The 22,064-nt window shown below is 50.8% G+C and overlaps 1 protein-coding gene and 1 pseudogene across 1 annotated transcript in view; one reads left to right on the forward strand and one right to left on the reverse strand.

The window, feature by feature from the left end:
* Positions 1-5,543, reverse strand: part of LOC144145262 (uncharacterized) — a 72,007-nt gene extending 66,464 nt beyond the window's left edge. Inside the window, exon 1 of the mRNA XM_077676816.1 lies at positions 5,189-5,543. Coding sequence (XP_077532942.1) covers positions 5,189-5,266 — 78 coding nt within the window. The 5' untranslated portion in view covers positions 5,267-5,543. The remainder of the gene's footprint in view (positions 1-5,188) is intronic.
* Positions 5,544-6,719: 1,176 nt separating this feature from the next.
* LOC144158768 (E3 ubiquitin-protein ligase RING2 pseudogene) lies at positions 6,720-11,530 on the forward strand (annotated as a pseudogene).
* Positions 11,531-22,064: the final 10,534 nt, after the last annotated feature.

The following is a 22,064-nucleotide window of genomic DNA, read 5'->3' on the forward strand; positions in this document are numbered from 1 at the left end:
CTAACAGCTTCGCTGCGAAAATTGAGTAAAACGAGCTGTTGGCAACCACTCCAGTAGTGTGGTCGTCTGCCGTGCATGTAACTTTCAAGGACGTTTGAAACCTAGCACTGATGTAAATGATGTGTTTCCTGTTCATGAGTCCGAAAGCAACATGCCCCGGTTAATTGGTGCCCCCCGTTGAATAGCGCAGGTAAAAAACGCCAGTTTAGAAGAGCGCGATGAAGCTGCAAGATGAGTAGTTTAAACTGTTTATAGCCTAGAGGCTGACGCATGCCGCAATCCGAAAGGGGTGTCATCAGTGATATTGTTGCCAGAAGTTGTGCAACTTTCAATTTATGACGTCCCATTTACATTTGATGATGTGACCACCTGTGACGTCGCTGAGGGGCAGTACAGTAAAGCAGCAGTGTGATTCGAACTGGTGGATCTTGCGGCTAAAGGTAAACTAAAAGAAACACAGGTTTTCTTACTAAAGGTGTCCTCATCCCTCAGTCAAGTACGAATTAAGCCACATGCTGCTAAACTGGCCGTTCATGTCTTGGTAGTAAGCCGGTCTACCATTTCTGTCAGTACTTCAGAACAATTACTGGGAGAATTTACGACAGGGAAAAAATTTTCACGGACAAGACTTGTACACCAGCCTCATTTGTGCGGCTCACGTCGTATTGCAGCAGGTTGGCAATTTCGATTGTGCGACGAGTGTTTGGTAATTCTATATTAAAAGCTTTGCATCAGCTACTGGCAATCGTCCGCTACCGTTATCAAGCGACGTTAAAGCACAAGGAGATTTAATTCCCAATTGCTTTCACTGATCAAAAAAAAACAAAAAAAGCAGCCTTGCAAAATGGAGTATTACACACATTTTTATGCACTAGTCGTTCCGAGCTTATAAAAAAAATGTAAGGCTGCTCAAAAAAATGGTTAAGGTGGTAGTTCTTAGTTTGCAGCAATCTCGCTAGAGGTACAAAATGACATCAGCGTAATAATCCAAGAAAAGTGCGTCACTTTTGCAGACCGAACCCACTTAGCCTAATTATTTTTACACAGTTAATTATAGGCACTGGTGTTTTAATTCCTCACATTAAAAAAAAAAAAACCAATTTCAGAACTCTGACAACAAACTGTTTCGATGGTTTTCAGGTACGACATCTCCACGCGTGATTTCTAGTACCGAACTGACCCACTTTGTCAGGACGGAATCATTTTTTTCTTGCCACCGCCGTCACTCGCCACTGTTGTTACAGCAGGGTGGGTCGGGCTGGGACAGTTAGCCTTCACCTTCGACTTGAACTTGGCACGGTAATCCGCCCTTGATGCCCCGCACGATTCCCTCTTTCCGTTTCGTCCAGCATTGCGCAGCTTCCCCTCGTTGTCTTACTAAATCGTAGTTCGACTTTTGTTTCTTAACTCCAGGCTATTCGGCATTCGGGTCTGCATTGTTATTTTTTACCCAGTTTTCTCCAACGCATTCTTTCTGCATTTCTTTCATCGGCCTGCTGTAAGCTCAGACGCCAGCCAGCTCGAGCCGGAGACAGCTCTGCTGTCAGTACTGTTGTCGTTTCCGCGATGCCGTCAGCTTCCGTTCCCTTTCCGCCTCCCCTCGCCGCATGCCGTTTCAACCTCAGCATTACCAAGTGGTGCCAACAGACGGACTGGCCCTCTCTTCTTTAAACAAAAATGGACGGCGCAAGCCTGGGCAACGTTTGCCGGTACTTATTTTAGGCGTGGAAGGATACGAATAGGGTAGGCGGACGTCCCGAACTGTGCGGGTACTTTCCGGATTTAAAGAACTGGGTTTACTGTCTCGTCTTGTCGGATTCAAGCGTAACGCCCCGTTTGCTCTTGTGTATATTCGATTGTTTATCGTCTGTAGGTCCGGCACTCGTGCAGTATAACTAAACTAAGTAAAGCTTGAGAAGTTTCCGGTCAAAGTTTATGCGCTTTAATTTACTGGCGTGCTGTATTTTCGCCTAAAATTCAGTTTCGTGCTACCCGCCCGGGGCGCCTGAGTGGCTAAGGCGATGATCACGAGGACGCCCATTGGATTCCAGCTGGCTGACCAGCAATCTGTGCTGGATAGTCCAGTGTTTTCAGTCGACAGAGGGGAGGGCAAGAAGAGAAAGGAGCCTTCTCATCCGTTCTCTCATATTCATCCCGTTCACGCTAGGCTATGCGGGTTTGTTTTGCGCACTATCACATGTATTAATGCATATATATATATATATATATATATATATAAGGTTAGTAGAGACAGAGACAAACGAGAAAGACTTAGAAAATAGAAATAAGTTTACTGACGTTTCAGGGAGAGGACTCCCTTTCTTCAGGGAGTCCTCTCTGAAGAAAGGAGTCCTCTCTGAAGCTTGTGAACCGCTACGAAGTCCTCTCGTACTCTGAAGAAAGGGAGTCCTCTCCCTGAAACGTCAGTAAACTTATTTCTACTTTCCAAGTCTTTCTCGTTTGTCTCTGCCTCTACTAACCTTATTTTTTTCGCGCTCTGTGTGAGTTTTTATCTTTTCAGACTATATATTGATTGATTGTAGGGTTTAACGCACCGACGCAACGCAGGCGATGAGGCGCGCCGTAGTGGAGGGCTCCGGATTAATTTTGACCACCTGGGGATCTTTATCGTGCGCCGAAATCTCGTACACACGGGCGTTTTTGCTTTTCGCCTCCATCAGAAAAGCGGCCGCCGCGGCCGGGAATTGAACCCGCGACCTCGTGCTCAGGAGCGCAACACCTTAGCCACTGAGCCACCGCGGCGGGTTTTTCGGACTATATATATATATATATATATATATATATATATATATATATATATATATATATATATATATATGTTTGTGTGTGTGTGTGTGTGTGTGTGTGTGTACAGTTCTTAGTTTTTTTCATTACGCTTTGTATATTGTCCTTACTGCACTTCTGCCCTGCTGCTGCAACTTGCATGGGTTGTTAGGGCCAGTGAAGTTGCTCATTTGCAACCTTTTTCCTTCCTTTCCGCATAACCTTGTACAGTTTATGAAAAATAAACTATTACTATTACTCCGTTTACTGATTCACAACAGCGGCGTAGGCCCTACAACGGGAATCAGGTTGCTGAGGCCCGTAGTTGGTAGGCTAACTCCTAAAAGTTGCTGAGTTCAACTGAAGATGGCGCCACGGATTTCACATCGCGTCTGCGTTCATCGAGGCATTCCCTGCACAGGTGACGCAACTAGGAGGGGGCGGCAAGTTTTTGCTGCGCACGTGAAAAGTTGAGCGGTGCCCCTATCGTACCCAAAGCGGAAGAAAACGCGGTGCTTGCCTGGCAAGAGTGCTCCACAGCAAGTGTAGGGCTGCTGCGAGGAAAGCGACAACTAGGGCCCAACTCCGCACGGAAGGCTTGTGAACCGCTACACTACAAAAAATGTCGGCAGGTCTGCTTTGCCACAATGCGAAGAATGACTCTAATCGTGGTGCCACGGGAACAAACTTGGCAAATAAAGAGGCCCGAGATACGGTTCGCCGTGACATCGCGCAATGCGAATCGTCACGCTCGCATTGCGGCATGTCACAACCCATACCGTATTGTTTCGAGCCAAATCTGACGAATAAGGAAGTCCGACATGTCATTTGTCTAAAAATTAGATCGGCGCTGTGACATCACGCAGTAGAAAATGTGGTTGCATTACGCGATACCACACCACATGTGAGGCTTTACCTGTCAAATAATAGAGTTTCAGCACTCCGTATGCTCCGTCCGTTCCGTTCGTATCGTGTTGACCAAGACCCGACTGGGCACTTGCGCATTCTTTCCAGCAGGGTGGATTAGTTCTGCGAGCCTTCGCCATGCTTGCGCATTCGTTACGGTGGGGGGTGTCCTCCTCGCCATGCCCGCGCGCGCCGGCGCAGTCGGGTCACGGTCAACACGGTACGAACAGGACAGACGGAGCATACGGGAGTGTTAAAACTCTCTAATAGGTGGGGTTTCACTGTTGGCTTACTTTGCCCTTTCATCGCAGCGTCCGGCTAGCCAGGTGCGCTGTGGGGAAAGAGCCCCACGACGCACATGAACCGTCGGACGCAAGGGTGCCTTTGCGCGCCACCTATGCCAGAGGAGTAGGAAACTAGTTTGTCAAAGCTGAACTTTAACACTTCCGAAATACGAACTCACGCAGTTTTGTGAGTCTATAGCACTCTCGGCCTGGCAACAGGCGCATCGCACTGACGGCGGAATGGATGCCGAGGTACGTGGAGGAAAGTAGCGAGGAAGACAGGTAATTTAGACGAGAGGACTCAAAGGGACAAGGAACAGACGAAGAAGGAGTTGCGTGGTTGGACTGCGAAGGGTACACTTTCAAGAGCCGTAAGACAATGATCTGGTCAGGAATTGGTATGCTTATGATCGTTCCAACTGTCCGCACCAAGTCAATCGTTGCAGATGGGACCGATCTCACGCCGTTAAGCAATGCTCTAAGGACGTCCTATTTAGTTTTTTTTAATGCTGTGTCGGGGAGTTGTTTGAATTATCAGAGGCTCTATGGGGAGATAGGTTTCTCTCTGTGTACACGGTCGCCTGCACGCAAGTTTATGTTGCCATGTACCGCAGTTTGTGCCGGTAAGGCTAGGGCATTAACAGACACTGGCACTTTTAACCATTTGGGTACTCTATCCAGTCGCCTACAGTAATGTCCCGTTTTTATAATGCATGAACATGGCCGACGCAAGCTAAGCACCCGTGTGGCACAAAAGGAATAAGCTTTATGCAAAGTAACGCTCGTTGCACGTAAAATATTAGTTCACATTGTCCCAAAGCTACCATTCGCGGATAATTCAAACAGCACCCGGACATATTTGCAAGAAGAAAGAACGACTGCAAACACCGTCGCGGTTACGTAAATGAAGAACTGATTTTAAAGAAGCCTTCCGACAGAAACTACAATTCTAAAAGAAACCAGCTGCTATGAAACTTGCAGATTCTGACCAGCAGAGGACTGCAGAAAAGTACACCTCCCCCCGCCACAAACCTTTCCGCGGATAGCGAATGAAAAAAAAAAAAAAAAAAGAATGAGAAGCAAATGCCACGTTCTTCGAGCAAGGGAAGCCCACTGCGCGTTTTGCTCGTAAGGACGCGTCATCAGCAATGAGAAATGCCGCCATAAGCGTTTCGCGTTCACGCGCGCAAGAAGCATCAGGGTACTTCGCTCACGTCTTTGGTTTTCTTCTTGGGCGCCGCGGTGTAGCGGCGGTAGTCCCTGGCATCCTTGAGAACGTCCGGCTTCTCCATTTCCTTGGACCTAGGCGGGTGCGGAAGGAAAATACTCGAGCCTTGTTCCGGGAACGCGTCCGCTGCCAGCGAGGCCCTCGAAGCACTCTCGAAGTCGGACCCGAAACGAGTGTCCAGGCGTCCAAAACTCTACGTCGCAGTGACGAGGCCGAAGAAGAAACCCCGCTCTTTCCCTCGTTCCGTTCCTTTTTTTTCTTCTTGCGTCCGTCCTTCTTTCCCTACCCTTCTGCCAAGCTCTTTTCGAGCGGCTTGTGAAAGTTGGGTCTTAAAAAAACTCTTCGAAGGTCTTCGATATGTGCGCCTGCCTCACCAACGCGCTCAAAAGGTTGCTCCTGGGCTGTTTGCAATGCTGCCGTCAATATTTTCCCGCCTGCGACAGGCGGAGAGAACCGAAAGCAAAAGGAACGTGCAAGAAATGAGAAAAAGGAGGCTGAGGGGGAGGAAAGGGTCATGGCTCGCGTCGCCCCTCTTTTAAAAGCCGCCTCCATCAGCGCCCCTCGACCCTCGGTTGTCCGTGGAGGACTCGTGGTTGATGTACGGAAGCCAGATTTTCGCCCTCACATCGCCGCCCGCCTCTTCTACCGCCTTTCTCTCCTCGGGCTCTCGTTTTGAGCTGCGTGCCCCCAACGCTTAATTTTTAGACTCGCTTGTTTGAGCCCCACAGTGCCCTCGGTCCTCTTTTTTCGCTCTTCGTTTCATAGCGTTCCCCTTATACACGCCCCTGGAAAGCGATACCCCCTGTTTTTGTAACGAGCGCGCATGTCTCGTTACATGCGCGACGTCACGTTAGCCAGGGGTGATGAGGAGAAAAAAAAATAGGGAAGTGGCGCTCTCGTTTCTAGAATACTGCGAACGCTGCATGGGGCACGACTCAGGAAAACAGAAGCAAAGTTGGCGAGGCCAATATTAAGCTCGTCTAACAGAGAGGAAAAAAAAGTAAGACCGTGACTTCCGTATTCTTTTTTCTCTGGTAATGCGTAGCCATATCTCTCACTTTGTTGCCGACACCGACCACATCTTTATTTAGCATAGGATGACGAAAAATACCTAAATTCAGGGACAGTTCTTTCATAGGCCATAACAAACCATGTTCTTTCAGTGTTTTCAAACCCGCAAAAGGCACGTTCAGTTTTCAAACCAGTTCAGCACCGAATTTACTCAACTTTTGGCTGTACAGTAGGGAAAAATAAATGTGAATTTCTTCAGGCATGCGATATCAGAACCCAACTGTAAGACGAAACCTTCTGGGGCAGGAACGAGACTGTGATCTCAACGCCGTTGGAATGCCTTGTAATTTATGTTTGTAATCATGGTTTGGGACAAACAAGTTACTTGAGGAGAGAAGAAAGTTAGAAAAGCGGCGAATACGAAACTCGTGAATAAATTATCAGAATGCTGGCACGGAAAAAAGAATTAAACACTTGAGCAGGAGATGCCCTTGAGTGCTGTCAACATGGTGGACGACCTGGGCTTGGCTTCGGTAACAGAAATTTCACCAAAAAACGAGGAGCGAAGTGGACACAAAACAAAGAAAAGCGTCTGCGAACGAGGCAGAGGAGTGCGCCCCGTTTAAAATTAGAAAATGTCTGAGCGGAGCACTTATAGTCTGTTGTCCGCTCGCGCTGAGGTTTACGTCTATAGAGTGAACCCCCCACCCCCTTCGCCTCGTCTCAGGAAGCCTGTAGTGACGTCTAGCCTGGCCTCGGCTACCTACGGGTTGTTTGCCTTATTTATCATTTGTTACTTTCTCCGTCCACCTTTTTATCTTTACTTACCTCTTTAGCGGTTTGCCTGCCTGCCTCGCTTCAGCGGTGTGCCTTCGAGGCTTTAAACTCGGGTGGGCCGCCTGCCACGGCATGATGGGCGGCGACTAAAAATGCAGCCGAGGGCAGATTAGGGGAGACGTGGGGAGGAGTGCGTCTTGTTAAGCGCGACATTTCGATGTACACCGTAAGTTGTTGCCTTTGGACGCTGTCAGGTGGTGTTTTTACATTGCTTTCTGTCACAGTGTGGGCTCGTAACAGTACGTTATTTGGGCCCCGTGGTGAACGGAATTGCTAAGGACCGGCAGCAAGTGGTGCGATTGGACCGACGCGAACCTGTAGTGCATTTAACGCTCAAGGCTCCGTTCTTCTTGTTTCTGCTGGTTGTTTTGCCTCTTCTTATGATGGTCAGAACGCTTCAACAAATCGACCGGAGGTCATGCATACTAAGATTAGCATGACCTTCATTCCACTATCATCATCATCATCACAAAAACTTCCAACCTTTCCCCTTTGGGCCCACCCACAAATGCTCTCTTGGCATGAACCCCTATATTAATTTGAAGAAGATGCAGAAATCATTGCGCAGAGTATGCTCTAGGCTCGCTATCTATTTTACATCCCTAATTATGTTTCTTAATTTACCAAAACTCTTAATACCATTGACAAAAAATTACTATAGTTTTTATCTAATTCTTTTTATTAACCATGTTTCAGAGTGAGATTTTTTCCTTGTATAGTGTCACAAAATAACGGTAGCTATTTTTGTGGCTCCAGTCTTGGCCAATCACGCAAAGTGTGTACTCCCCTGATATCCTGGCCACAACTAACCAACGAACCGAGCTCTCAAATGGTGGTACCTTTCACTTTTTCGGCAACGCATGCATGAGAACATCGGCATGACAGAGATTGTTAAGAATTTAAAGGCCCGAATAAACAAAAAAAAAACGAGAAGTCCAAAGGGACCAGTGACCAAAGGCTGTTCGCATTGAGGTCACTTTCGGAGGTCACTTTCGGAGGTCACTTTCGGCCAATACTTTCGTATTGTGGTTTCAAAATGTGAAAAGCAGTAACTGTGTATCACCGGGCGATTAATAGATACCAGACGAAGAGGATGAACGCAATAGGAGGCCATGACAGATGGGTTTTGCCCTCGCGTACTCGTCACCTCCTCCGCCTCTGTGCCCACGGTTTCTACGGGCCGCTCGTATCATCCCGGGGACCGGCACCTGTTCGCAGCTGTGCCGCGCGGTGCGACCGCTGCACCTTCGCGCGGTAACCCAGCGGTGTGCTTTGCGCTCTTGTGGTTTTTTCTTTTTAAATCAAAACTATAGCTTTGAACGTCGAGTTACTAGAGCGAAAGCCCTAATACGCCTTGTCTCGCAAGGTCATTCATTGTATCACAAGGATTGTGAGCCACTGGAGCGGATGTGGGGCAGGTGTGACGTCACGCCACGTGATCCACCGTGGTGCCTATGAGTCAGACTTGTATTGTAGCCCAAAGAGAGAAACAAAGAGGGAGAAAAAAGAAAGATGTTGGTGTCATCGCAGTTTCCACAAAGTCTCGCCCGTCGCGAGAGCGCACGCGACCTCCGTGATCCAATTGGCCTACCCAGAAACAAAAAGAACGAGGTGCGGATTGCAGTCAATATTGAACACGTCACCTGGCAGTTTCCGCTACGTGACGTCAGTTGTGCAATAGCAGCCCGTTAACTTGCAAGCATTGGAGGGCAGTCTGGAGTGTATGGCTGTGCAGTTATTCTGGCGACTAAAACCATGACAAAGGTTTTTTCCCCCTGGACCATTTTAGTAATTAAATAAATAGCCGCCGCTTACAAGCACTGGTAAATCTCCCCCCCCCCTCCCTCTGCGAGTACGAACCACTTCATTGAGGTGAAGAAGAAGACATGAGCAGCCTTTTTGTGAAGCGGTTTGGAAATTCATGGCAAAGCAATGAAGAGCTTGCTTACTTCATGAGTGCCTTCAGGCGCGCCCAAGAAAATTATCCTGGGGAAAAATTCGAAAAGAGCTGCTAATTTTGTCAAGAGGGCTCACCTCCTCTCGTGGTGTAGTTATAGGGTTCTTGAAGCCCTGTTGCATATTGTTATAGCGTTTACCACCAAAACTGAATCGCATAATGCTTGGTAGTCAATTTAAATAAAGTTTTCATAAGAATGCCGCATAAACTTGCGTGTTTCAATTCAATATGGAATTGAAACACGCCTCATATATATAAGGCAAAGTCAAATTTATCACCCAAATATTGCTCGAATTCGCTGCATAATTTTTAATTACTTGTGGCCGTGAACGTGCCCTCGCTCACATGTAAAATATATCATATAATAGTATTGATGGCGTTGCGTTTGGGTCCGGTAACAAACTGCCTCTTGTTTCTGAAATTCGCGTTAGGGGGATCTGGCTGATTATGAAAAAGAAAAAAAAAACGCCTCATCTGTCTCTTAAGGAAGGATCTTTGATTTTTCCGGTCCAATCTGATTAACAAAAATTCAGGGAAGCTTGCACTCACGTTCAAGGCATGTATGGCGAAGCTGTTGTAGGTGACCATTGACGGACACAAAGTTGAGTTTTAGTATCGCTGTGGTGTGGTGGTTGACGTCGGCGGCATGGCATTTCAATGACCTTATGTTGAGCAAGGCCATTGAAATGCCATTCGTTTTGGTCGACGATTTTGTACGCCACTCTGCAAGCGCGACTTATCGTCTCTAGCAGCTGCTTTGCACGCCGAGCCTCTCGAAGTGCAGCCTCTTCCTCGGTCGTGCGAACTATCCGTGGCCGAGCCATGTGGGGTAAATCATCACCCACAGCAGCTTCGACATTCAAGTCGCGGCTCTTCTACGGTACAGAGCGCAAGCGCACGACTGCACAATGACGAACGAACGAGAAGAACACAGTAACTTTTTTCCCAACAGGATCCGCTAGTCCGGAGCTCCCGGGATAGTCGGCAGGGCCATCTCTGCTTTCGATCAGTGCCCTTTGCACTTCCGTGCAAGAGTCGGCCAGCCTCCTTTCCCATGGAGTGGGTGTAGGATTGGGTATTGGGGGAAGCTTGTGGTTCACTGTGTAAGTCCAGGGCGTATGATAGAGGCTGGGATAGTCTCCACAGTTAGGACGCTTGGGGGAGAATCTCCCTAAGTGGGAAATTGGAAGAAGAAAAAAGCGTCGTTGGCGTGATGCTCGCGATGCTCGTTCGTTGCGCCTCGTGCAGTACTGTCCTGGCGACGACAGCGGAACAGCGGTCCGCACAGCCGCAGTTTCATCCGAGATGTCGTCGGGCAGGGAAACGAGCTGGGAGCTTAGCTTGTACGAGCTCAACCGGACGCCCCAGGAGCTGATCACGGACAGCACCGAGATCGCCGTGTCGCCGAGCAGCCTGGAGGAACACTTCCGCTGTGCCATCTGCCTGGACCTCACCAAGAACACCATGGCGTCCATGGTATGCCTTCACCGGTTCTGCCAGGAGTGCATCGTCCCCGCCCTGCGCCGCGGGAACAAGCAGTGCCCGATCTGCCGCACGAAGCTGGCGACGAAGCGGTCGCTGCGGCCGGACCCGAACTTCGACTCGCTCATTGAGAAGTTGTACCCCAGCGGCGGCGAGAACGAGGCCCACCAGGAGCAGCTGGTATCCAATGCCAACCGCCAGCCCTCCCAGGCCCTGGCACACAGCGTCGAGGAGGGCATGAGCACGCAGGCCCTGAACCGAGGCCAGCGCGTGCGGAAGCACGGGGGCGGCGAGGACGACGGGGGCAGCGGGTCGACCGCCCCGTCGTCCACTGCGGCCACGGCGTGCGTCTCGATGGTCGGCACTTCTTCGGCCGGAGGAGGACCCGCGGCCGTACACGAAGGGGAGGCCAGCGCCCCGAGCACACCCGGCACCTTGTCGGCCCCGACAGCCAACAGCACGGCGGAGCGGGGCCACGCCCCCCCGGCTGGTGGTGGGGGGCCCTTGGTCCCCCATGGCGGCAACCCACCCCCGCGGCCGACTGCGACGCCACGCAGCTGCAGCGACGCCACCACGCAGAGCAGCAGCTGCTCGAGCAGCGTGGGCTCCTCGTCGCCACCGCGCAAGCGCCCCAAGACCCTCCAGAATTCAACTGTAGCCACGCAGTCCACGGGGGGCGAGACGGAGGAGACGGATGCGAAAGAAACGGCCCTGAACAGCGAGATCGAGCTGGTGTTGAAGCCGCAGCCGCAGATGATGCGGGAGGACTCGAGCGCCCAGGTGCGCTACATCAAAATCACGGCCAACGCCAAGGTTGCCCACGTGTCAACGTATCTGGCCATACGGCTGGCGCTGGAAAAGCTGGAGCGGGACGTGTCGGTGCCCCGCAGCGTGGCCCCTTTCAGCCTCTCCATCGCGGTCACGCCCGGCCAGTTCGCCCTGCTGCCGGGCAGCATGACCCTGGATAAGGTCAACAAGAAGTTCTGGACGCTCAACAAGCCCCTCGAGCTATACTACTGGCACCACCTCAGGCGCAACTAAAATTAAAATAGGAGGAGGAGGGGCTTCGTCTTTTCACTTTTGTTTTCCTTGTATTGTCAGCGAGGGCCATTGTGACAACAACTCCCCCTCCTGTCACCATCTCCGTACAAGTAGTACTAGGGTACTTCCAAATGCAAGTAATACTGATCCCCAACGTTTGGCTTTTCGCGCTACATGTGTTCTCTTCGCGCTTCGTTGGGAACGTTGGTAGGAAATTAAAGAAAAGCACATAAAACTGTTATCTGTGCCCTTTTTAACGAACCTCAAGAATTGAATGCCAGTACAAATCACGCTGAACGCTTTCCCGCCGCGACAGCGAGATTTGTGCAGGAGTTTGTGGCCCACCAATAACCCACAACCAGGTCCGTTTGTCATCCGCCTTCATACGGCGGAACGCCAGTGAATTTCGTTTTCACTATTCCTGCTCTGAAGGAGGTGAAAGAAATAGAGTAAATTCTGGATATCGAGCCTCAGAAATCGCTGTGCTCTAACACTGCGCTCCAAAAGTTGTCCGCTTAACGTACTATGTATATATCCGCCGAGCTGTGCGTGACAGTTCTCTAGAAAATGATGGCTGACGATGTTGCGACGTTACTGTAGCTGTAGCAAGATAGAGAAGCCAGCACACTCTTGGTGACAGTAAGTAGCTTTGAGATTGCCACGCTACTTGTTGTTTTTCTTCGGGCGACGATAACGCCCTTTATCTCGGTTAATACATCTTAATATCTCTCATTCCACCCTAAATACCCTACGACGCACCTTCGCCACAGACCGACCCATCGCGAATCCATGGCGTCCGCGATCGGCTGCCGTTGGCGCACCGGCGGCAGCCGATCACGGAGGCCATGGCGGAGCTTACTGGTTTGCTTTGCCTCCTCATAGAGGCGCTGGAAATTTTCAGGCACGGGTATAAAAACTCTATGAGAGAGTCGACAAATACAGCTTCGCTGTAAAATGCGTGTGGTTTTTCCAGTGATTGAACACGTCTTTTGGGCTGTATGTTTGAAAAGGCGCAAAAAAGATGGGAGCCTTGTTTGTTTACCCCTCAACCTTCGTACGTGTCTTTCTTGCGCTTTTTCAAACTTAAACATAAACCAACTCTTAGAAGAAGTAGGAGTTGGGTGTGTTTCTAAAGGTTCATGTTGGGAGAGAAAAAAAACGCGAATAATACTTGGACAAGGAAGAAGACAGAACGGAGCGCTCCGTCCACTCTATTAACCTTTTTTCCAACAAGGCCAATTCAGTATGTAATGTTACCAGACACTGACTTGGCTTTGTTGGAAAAGGGTTGATGGAGTGTGCGCTGTCGTTTTCTTCTGTGTTTGCGCGCGTATGGTGAGATTATATGCAGTGGTTTCTTGTTTACCCGCGATCTTGCCGCCTGGTAGATTCAATGTAAACTATGTGATGACGGTGGGTTTGGTTGTATTTATAATGTATGTGTGTTCACGATTAAACTTTTCAGTTGCTAGTAGCGCTCCGTCCTGTCTTCTTCCTTGTCCAAGTAATGTTTGCGCTTTTGCCAACATAAACCAACTCGCCCAGCTCTCTGTTTTTTTTTTACGTTCTAACATATACTAACTGTCCAAACTACCCGACGAACAATTACCACGCATAAATAACACACGGCAATAGGCTCCAGCATGGCGGCTAAATGACATAACATGTTATTTCTGGCGCTGTGCGACGAAGACGTGCAGCCGAAACGGACGAGCTAAGACAATGCGGCTTGGCGATCCCTTTGCACAAACATTTGTGTCCAACACTTTATGGGTGCCCGCCTGATCTTTTTACGCAAAACGAGGACGGGCTAAACTGCGAAAGTGGGGGGAGATTCAGGCTAACTCATTATTGACACATTTATTGCCCTTTCAAATTTTATCAATTGTCGTGTGCCTTGTGCACCAGCGATAGCCCTGTTAACCATGTACGCGCAAGAACTAAGCGCCGCTATGCTTCCCCATGGAAAGGGACCTTTTGACGGAAGGTTATCCCACAAAACGATGGATGGAGGGGAGGTACAAGCTCCATGGAAAATATCTTCCCACTCCACACCGGAATCCCCCCCCCCCCCTTCCCCCGTTAAACCAAGAATCCGTGTACACGGGAGTTTGTTCGGAACTTAATACACCAGGGGGCCTAAGTAACGCGAATAAGCGTATAAAAGTTGTATGCCTAAGCAAGTCCGCAAGAGGGGCCACCGGGGTTTTAGTTAAACAAGTGCCAGGGTGCAAATGAATGCTTGTTTCGAAATGCCTAAATACTATACGGATTGTTTGTTCCTCCATGTTAAATTTTATAGTCTGTTCCCACCTGCTCCGGTAACCCATGTGTGCGCGGATCCAAACAGACCTCTTCCGAGGGGGTAGGGTTAAATTGTGGGGGGGGGGGGGGATAGGGGGGGTAGGGGGGGAGAGCAAACCTTTTCGAGCGTGGCCGAGCTCTGACGTGATGGCCGAGCGTATCTAGGCAATATTGAGCTAGGCCTCTCCTTCTTCCTTTTCCAGCGTGGTTAGGACAAATCGAGTGGGTAGACATTCAGGCCCGGCTTTATCTCTTCTACACAGCTTCTCTCTACACATTTGGACTCGCCACTGACCCAAGGAAGAGTCCGCGATTCCTCACCCCCTGTTTGGAAAACGAATGTGTGCCGGCACACTCTACGAAGTCCCCGCAGGGCGTATTCACCACAATACTCCAGAATGACCAATCGAAGTGGCCTAGTGCGCAAATTCGGACAATGACGTCGCCGAGCATCCAGATTGAGTGAAAAAGTGCATCTGCGCATGCACACTGCGCAACGCAAAACACCCTTCCCTCCTGGCGTACTGTTCCTGCGCACATGCACTTTTTCTTAGTCAAATCATATGTTGGACTTCGTCATTCGCCGAATTTGCACACTCGGTCACTCGAATGGTCATTGTGAAGCGCTGTGGTGAATACGGGGGGACTTTTTAGAGTGCACGAAAACGTCCTTTTCGAGGCATTGTTAGAACAGAAACTTGTCCTATAAGGTCTGCAGTAATGTTTTCAGCTCCTCCACAAAGCTGGTCATACAAAGCCAATGTTACCATAGTAGCTATAAATCCAGCAAGCTGGAACACTTTCAGCTTGCGTCAAAGGAGTGCAAGTTACATAGATTTTGGCAGTTGCGCGACCCCTTATCGAAGGGACTGGTACACTGTTCGTTTGCAGTTTGCAATAAAACGTAACCCGTCAGAAAAAGAAATTCAGTCACATAAGTGACCTATTCTGTACCGTTGCAGTATTCTGAGAAAGGGCCGTCAACAGTGAGGCATAGAAAACTTCGCTTTAAACCTCCTATTCTTGTCGCTCACTGCCGTTTGTGCAGTTTGGCATCGGACACGGCTTCCGACTCATCTTCATTACGTCGCCTGTATAGAGAATTGTGTGCGCGGGAATGCAAGGCTGGCGAGTGAAGTACCCCGTCTAGAGATTACTAATGTCACAGCCCCGGGTAATAGCGGCTGTAGTACAATGTACTGTAGCTGTAGGTTACAGGGTTAGGGAACGTGTTGGTCTGGTGCAAACGCCAAGCCACCGATTGCCACTTAGTTAAAGTTCTGTGTGGTGCAGCGTATCTGGCCCTTTCAAGGCTGTAATGATCCAGTATGTCCCGATAAGTGCTTGTCGACGGTGCGCGTCCACGGTGAAATCGTCGGCGTCGGCTCAGTTGGTTAGACCTCGAGCCGCGTCGTGCGCGTTGTTGTTCCCCGGGAGAGCGCAGTGGGCGGGCACCCAGACTATTTGATAACCTGTCTTACCCGATCGCCGCAGAAACCGGCCAGCAGGATTTGAAGCGCTTCCGGAACTTTTTATCAAAAATAAGAATTCGGATGAAATATCCTATGTGGTCTGTCTCCAAGAGAGAGGCGTTTTTGCCCGAATGCCTAACTATACAAATTTTAATGACCTAAATGGTGATGCCTCTGGTGCAACAGAGAAAGAGCTGCAGTCGGCACACTCATCAGGCGAAACCTCCCGGCCCTGAGGCGCGATACCGGGGTTGACGTGGCGTCAGCGGCTCAGGTGCTTGCAGAAATTATCCCAAACCAGAAACATAAGGCCCAGAGCACGTTTATTCTTAATGTGTATAGGCTCCAAACACAGTCTTAATTGTAGTAAAATCTTCCGTAAAACTGGCAAATAGCCAGAGGGGATACCATACGGAATGGGGCTACAAGCGGAACACAATAAAGAGTGCCATCTCTACCTTGATGCTCAGAGAGAGGTTCTGAGCTTGCTGAACGATACGCAGCATCCCACCCGTTTTGGAGACAGTGTTAGTGGGGACACTCACCTTTTGACCTCTGCCAAAAACACGCGTACAGAAGCAACCTGGCTAAACAGCCAGGAAAATCTCGGCAGCGATATCGGGGTCAAACCTGGGGTAGCCAAAGGAAATGCTGGTAAAAAAAAAAACACAAATGAGTGTAAAAATAACAAAAGGGAAAAGTGAAGTAATTGGATTGGATTGGAAAACCTTTATTTGTGCCTGCAGTGAGCGCTCGCGGGCTCCGACGGGGCCTACGTCGTCTTCGGGCGCCCGCCGCGCGGACTGGCTCCTCGCTCGCCGGCAACGGCTCGCCAGGCCTCTGCCGTGCTAGCGCCTCAATGACCTGCTGGACGGCCCAGAGCTGATCTTCCTGGTTTTCGCTCCCTGTGGCTGCTTCCAGTCGCGGTGGGATCCTTCCTGACTTGGCTTCTTCCGGGTGTTTGGCGCAATCCCACAGGATGTGCGTGAAGCTTGCCGTCTCTCCTCGACAAACTTTGCACTTGTCGGTCGGGTGCGTCTCAGGGCACGTGCGATGCATAAGTGACGGGCTGGGTAGCGAGCCCGTCTGGAGCTGTCTGAATAAACCGGCTTGTTCTCGACTCAACCCCGGGCACGGGGGCGGGAGAGTTCTGCGAGCCAAGCGGAAAGCCTTCGTTATTTCGCTGTACTCAGTCATACGATCTTTCGTGCTGAACCACGCCGGACAGTCTGCCGAGGTGCGGTCTGTGAGTGCTCGCGCCTCGGCATGTGCCGTCTCGTTGTGGTTGTCATTGCGGTCGGACGCGTTGCCTGCGTGCGCCGTGAACCACTTGATTCTAACTTTTCTGCCATTTTTGGTAACCATCTGCAGTATGCGTGCCGCTTCCTTTGCTACCATGCCCTTGGCGTAATTTCTTACTGCCTGCCTTGAGTCACACAACACCGTGTGACAGTCGTGGTCCGAGATGGCCAGGGCGATGGCGACCTCCTCCGCTTGTTCAGACTTGGTGCATCTCACGCTGGCGGCTGTCCGCAAGACGCCGGTCGTGTCAACGACGGCTGCTGTGAAGCCGTTCTTCAGGTTGGTGTACTCGGCCGCGTCCACGTAGCGCGCATGCCTGTCGTTGGCGTGCAGGTCGATCAGGGCCTTGGCCCTCGCTGTCCTTCTTCCCTTGTTGTGCTCGGGGTTCACGTTCTTGGGTATTGGGTCCACCCGGATGTTGCGCCGGATCTCGTCGGGAACGGGGAGTTTCGTTTCCGTCCAGTCTGGGTATCCAATTCCTAGGTCCTCCAGTATCTGTCTACCGGTCCTGGTTGTAGACAGCCGCTCGAGCTGGGCTGCGCGTTGTGCCTCCACTATTTCTTCAAGCGTGTTGTGTATTCCCAGTTGCAAGAGACGAGTGGTGCTCGTGGTTTCGTACAGCCCCAGTGCTGTCTTGTATGCTCTGCGGATGAGAATGTTTATCTTGTCGCGCTCGTACTGCAACCACTTGTGGTAGGCGGCTACGTACGTGACGTCGCTCATAACGAACGAGTGGACGAGCCTGATTAGGCTCTCCTCCCTCATGCCGCCTCTTTTGGATGTTACTCGTTTGAGTAGTCGCGTTGCGTTCGCTGCTTTTGCCATGAGCCGGGCGATGGTGTCGCCGTTTCTTCCATGCGTTTCTATTACCATGCCTAGTATTCTGATCTTGCTGACCTTTGGGATCACGTTGCCTGATCTAGTTTTGATATTGATTTCCTCGCATTCTCGTGGGTTGATCTTGGGTTTTCGTTTCCTGACGGGAGGATATACCAGGAGTTCCGATTTGCTAGGCGAGCACCTCAGTCCGGTGCCTTCGAGTTGATCCTCAATTGCGTCGACCGCCGCTTGTAGTGTGGACTCGATGTGGGCGTCGCTGCCACCTACCACCCACACCGTTATGTCGTCCGCGTAGATGGTATGTCTGGCGTCTTCGATGCTCGCGAGCCTCGCGGCCACTCCGATCATTACTAAGTTGAAAAGCATTGGCGAGACGACAGACCCTTGTGGTGTGCCAGTGCTGCCGAGCTTCTTCTCTTGCGTTTAAAGGTCGCCTGCTCGTAACTCGGTGGTCCTGCCCGTGAGGAAATCTTTGATGTAATTGTAGGATCTTACTCCCATGTTGAGCTTGGAGACCTGGGACAGGATCGCCGAGTGCTTCACCTTATCAAAGGCGCTCTGCAGGTCGAGACCTAGTATCGCTTTGTTGTCGTCGGTGTTGCCGTCGATGATTTGGTGCTTCAGCTGTATCATTGCATCTTGCGTGCCTAAGCGCTGTCTGAAGCCGATGATTGTCGCCGGGTAGAGGTCCTCCCGTTCCAGGTAGTCTTGCCACCTGTTGAGCAGGACATGCTCCAGTACCTTGCCCACGCAAGACGTGAGCGAGATGGGCCGGAGGTTGTCCGTGTCGGGTTGCTTTCCCGGCTTGGGAATCAGTATGGTTCTGGCTTTTTTCCAGTGCTTCGGCAGCGTGCCTACTCTCCAAGATTTGTTGAAATAATCCGCCAGGTTTTCGATAGACTTGTCGTCGAGGTTCTTGAGCGCCTTGTTCGTGACAAGGTCCGGGCCGGCCGCCGACCTGCTGTTGAGGTCTTGCAGAGCCGTGCGGATCTCCTCCACGTCGATGTCTCTGTCGAGTCTTTCCTTGGGCATTCCACCGTACGGTCCGTGTTGTTCTGTAGGTGTAGTTGGCAAGTATTTGTCGCTTATGCGTTTGATTACATTGTCGGTTCCATGCCTTGAGACTTCCTGGTGGATGAGCTTTGCCAGTCGGTCTCGCTGGTGTGACTTGGTCTTGGTTTCGTCAAGCAGATGTCGTAGCAGGTTTCATGTTTTCCCGCTATGCATCTGACCGTCGGCTACGTTGCAGATCTCGTTCCACTGCTGCACACATAGCGTGCGGCAGTGTTCCTCGATTGCACGATTGAGCTCCGCGACTTTCTTTCTTAGCTTGCGATTGAGACGCTGTTTTTTCCACCGGTTCATTATCGACTGCTTAGCTTCGAGGAGGTGAGCTAGACGGCTATCCATTCTGTTGGTTTCTATGTCCGTTTCTATTTCCTTGGTCGAATTTCGTACGTCTTTGGTGATCTCGGTGGCCCATGTTTCGATGTCGTCGATTTCGCTCCCTTCCTCATTGTTCTGACTTCTGATGTCTCTGAAGGCTTTCCAGTCGATCCATGTATGTTTTCTGGTGGTGGCAGGGCCGGATTAAGGTGGGGGCTACGGGGGCTGCAGCCCCGGGCCTTCAGCTGTCAGGGGCCCCGCTCGATCATATGAAAAAAAAATGTTCAGTGTGCTCGCTGCCCGCATGGAAAGTTGAAGGTAGGAGCTTCAACCTCACCTTCACACCGAAGCTGACTAACTCGTGACACGTGTGGAGGAGTGGGGGGCCCCTCACGTTATGGTTGACAACCTTCGAGTCCATTTCAATTTAATTTAGTTATTCCTGCTCCTCTTCCTTGTTTTCCCGAGATTTATGAAAAGACGTCATGGACCAAAAGTCGTGGGTACACAGCTTGATCGGCCTAAGAAGCCACATAAAAAAGGCCCCGAACTCGGCTCCAGTCTTTTTCGGCACAGGTTGTTTCGGTAGCCTTCTCGATACACAGACATCTAAGTACGCAGACGTTTCGGCACGCTCCCGTTTCGGTATAAGAAATGGTCAGGCATGCGAATAATGAAATAATGTCTGAAGAACATTGTAAATTGTTTAAGAATGAGGGGCGTTATATGGAATTATTGGAAACTTAAGCACACCCTTACGGGCTCATACACGGTTTCTGCCAGAAATTTCAATGTATAGCCCATGCCAAGGAAGTTCATTGCGATGACGACCCGTTCAATAAAGCTAGTGGATAAGTTGAATCGCATCAGCGTGATTGATATCGACTCGATATTTCTCGCTGAATGGTCAGCGTATATATGGTTAATTAATGTTCAAAAGGTTGTGAGGCCACTGGCGGGGTCGTCCGGCTTCAGCCCGCGCCTCTGGCCTGTAGCCTCTGCAGGCTGTCTGAGCAACAAGTGTTGCAGAAGCTACATGTCCGCGTGACTCCATTAGTAGCGTAATTCTCTAGGCGCCACTCCGTGTGGACGCAGAAGCCGCCGGGCTAGCGCGACCCCAGCGGCTCCCTTCGAGCTGGGGAATCAGCAGGCCTAGGCGATGTGAAGAGCTCAGGCGTGGACGCCAAACAAAGCAACAAAAACGTCTGTTTCCTTTCAGGATGAAGAAAGCTGTGTCCACTTAAAAACGCATCCTGCGTGCGGCCCTTCGATGCCGTCTTGGAAACAGACCTCCGCCGCTGCTCGGGGACGGTAAGCTGTTTGTCCTCGTGGGCGCTTTTCGCTTTGGAATGAGCGGGCGGACGGCGCGGACCAAAGGGCGGCCCGCAGATATGGTCCCGCTTGGGCGCGGCGGCAGGAGAGGAACCCCCGAAGGAGCGCGGGAAAAACAGTGGACGCAGCAGACGTGTTGAGGACTCGAAAACGAGAGGTTCACCCATACTCACCTCCGTCGTTGACCCCAAATCTAGACGAGAAGCTTCACCGTGTTTCTACTGCAAGTTACAACCGAACAACGACCCGACCGATCGACAACGAACTGCTGACTGCTGGAACTGTTGCGCTGCACCGACGGGAGCAGCAGCGCGGGGGTGAGCAGAGACATTCTATCCCTATTAAACTGTTGTCTGATGCCATCTCTCGTGCTCACCTGTCACTCTCCAACCCCAAGGGGACCCGTTAATGTGAACCGCTTGCCGACTAGCAAGACCATCACAGCTGCGCAACAGGAGTTCATCGCCGCTGAAAGTTCGACGGCCTTGCGCAAACCCACGCACGAAGCGGACCGCCCCCCAGCCCCAAAAGCGACATTTTTCTGCTTATAGGCTTTGTGCTAATCGATCTGCGATTGGAAGGTTGCGTTGCGCGACACATCTGAGACCCCCCCCTTCCTTACAACATCCTTCAAAGGCGGCGCGTGTTCTAACCGCCGCGTGCTTTCGCGCCTGCGCGGGTAACCTTCAGGATTTTGGCCCGTAAGCCGTGGCGGCAGATGTATATGAGTGACAGCTGCCTGCGCGGACTTGAGCGCCCTCACGTATGCAGGTGAAGAACTTTACAATAAAACTAAAACCTTACAGACTTAATAAAATATGCTTCTCGTATACTGTTCTGTACCATGGCGTGTGCAGGCCGACACGGCGCTTCGATTAATTCTGAATCTGTGATGAACCGGCAATCAACCCATACTAACTTCTATGCCTGATAAAATCCGTTATATAATACTAGACATCAAGCAAAGAATTTAGTTTCCGGAAAGCGTAAGATTATGTATAACTTATCCCTGATCAGAGCATAACGTCGGCTTCGAAAAGTTTCGATATTAAAGCGAAATTACCACCACCACCACCACCACCACCACCATCATCATCATCATCATCACCATCATCACCATCATCATCATCATTAGGGCCCCAAGAACGCAGTAGCCCCGGGCCCAAAAGTTTCCTAATCCGGCACTGGGTGGTGGTGCCACTGCGTTCCGGAATCACAACCTCCACGATTGTGTGGTCACTACCTAGGTCCACCACCCCCGTATTCCTCCAGGTTATCGTAACCGGGTTGTTATTCTTCACGAACGTGAGATCGGGGGTGGTGTCGCGGGACACAGAGTTCCCAACTCTCGTCGGGTGTGCCGGGTCCGTAATGAGGGTAAAGTCGAGCTCTGTTGAGTCTTGAGCTAGGTTGCGGCCTTTCACTGTGCTTTTGTCGTAGCCCCAGGCGGGGTCCATCGCGTTGAAGTCGCCGCACGCGACCAGCGTGTTGCGGCCCGCCGCGGTGCTGGCTTTCTGGAGGAGGGCTTTGAATTTCTGATTTCTCTGCGATGGATTACTATAGACGTTTAGTAGGAAGATGCTCTGTTTCCTTTTTTTTGGTTGGTATAAGTTCGGTGAGCGCGTGCTGAATCTTGATGTTGTTCAACCTGTGTTCGACGAAGGTGACTCCCTTCCTTACCAAGGTGCAGAGGCCCCTGCCGGTCGGCGGGCCGGCATGCACTCTGTAGCCGGGAAGGGACGGTGCATCTGTCAGAGTCTCTTGCAGTAGAAGCACATCCGGCTTGCGCGCGGCGTGCTCAATGTGCTGTTGAAGGACTGCCTTTTTCTTGTTGAGGCCACGGCAGTTCCACTGCCACTCTGTTACGCCTGTTGCGTTGGAGGCCATGATTGTCGTAG

This window comes from Haemaphysalis longicornis, unplaced genomic scaffold (assembly GCF_048455015.1).
Source record: "Haemaphysalis longicornis isolate Haplotype H1 unplaced genomic scaffold, Haemaphysalis longicornis Haplotype H1 scaffold_1, whole genome shotgun sequence".
NCBI classification, from domain to species: domain Eukaryota; kingdom Metazoa; phylum Arthropoda; class Arachnida; order Ixodida; family Ixodidae; genus Haemaphysalis; species Haemaphysalis longicornis.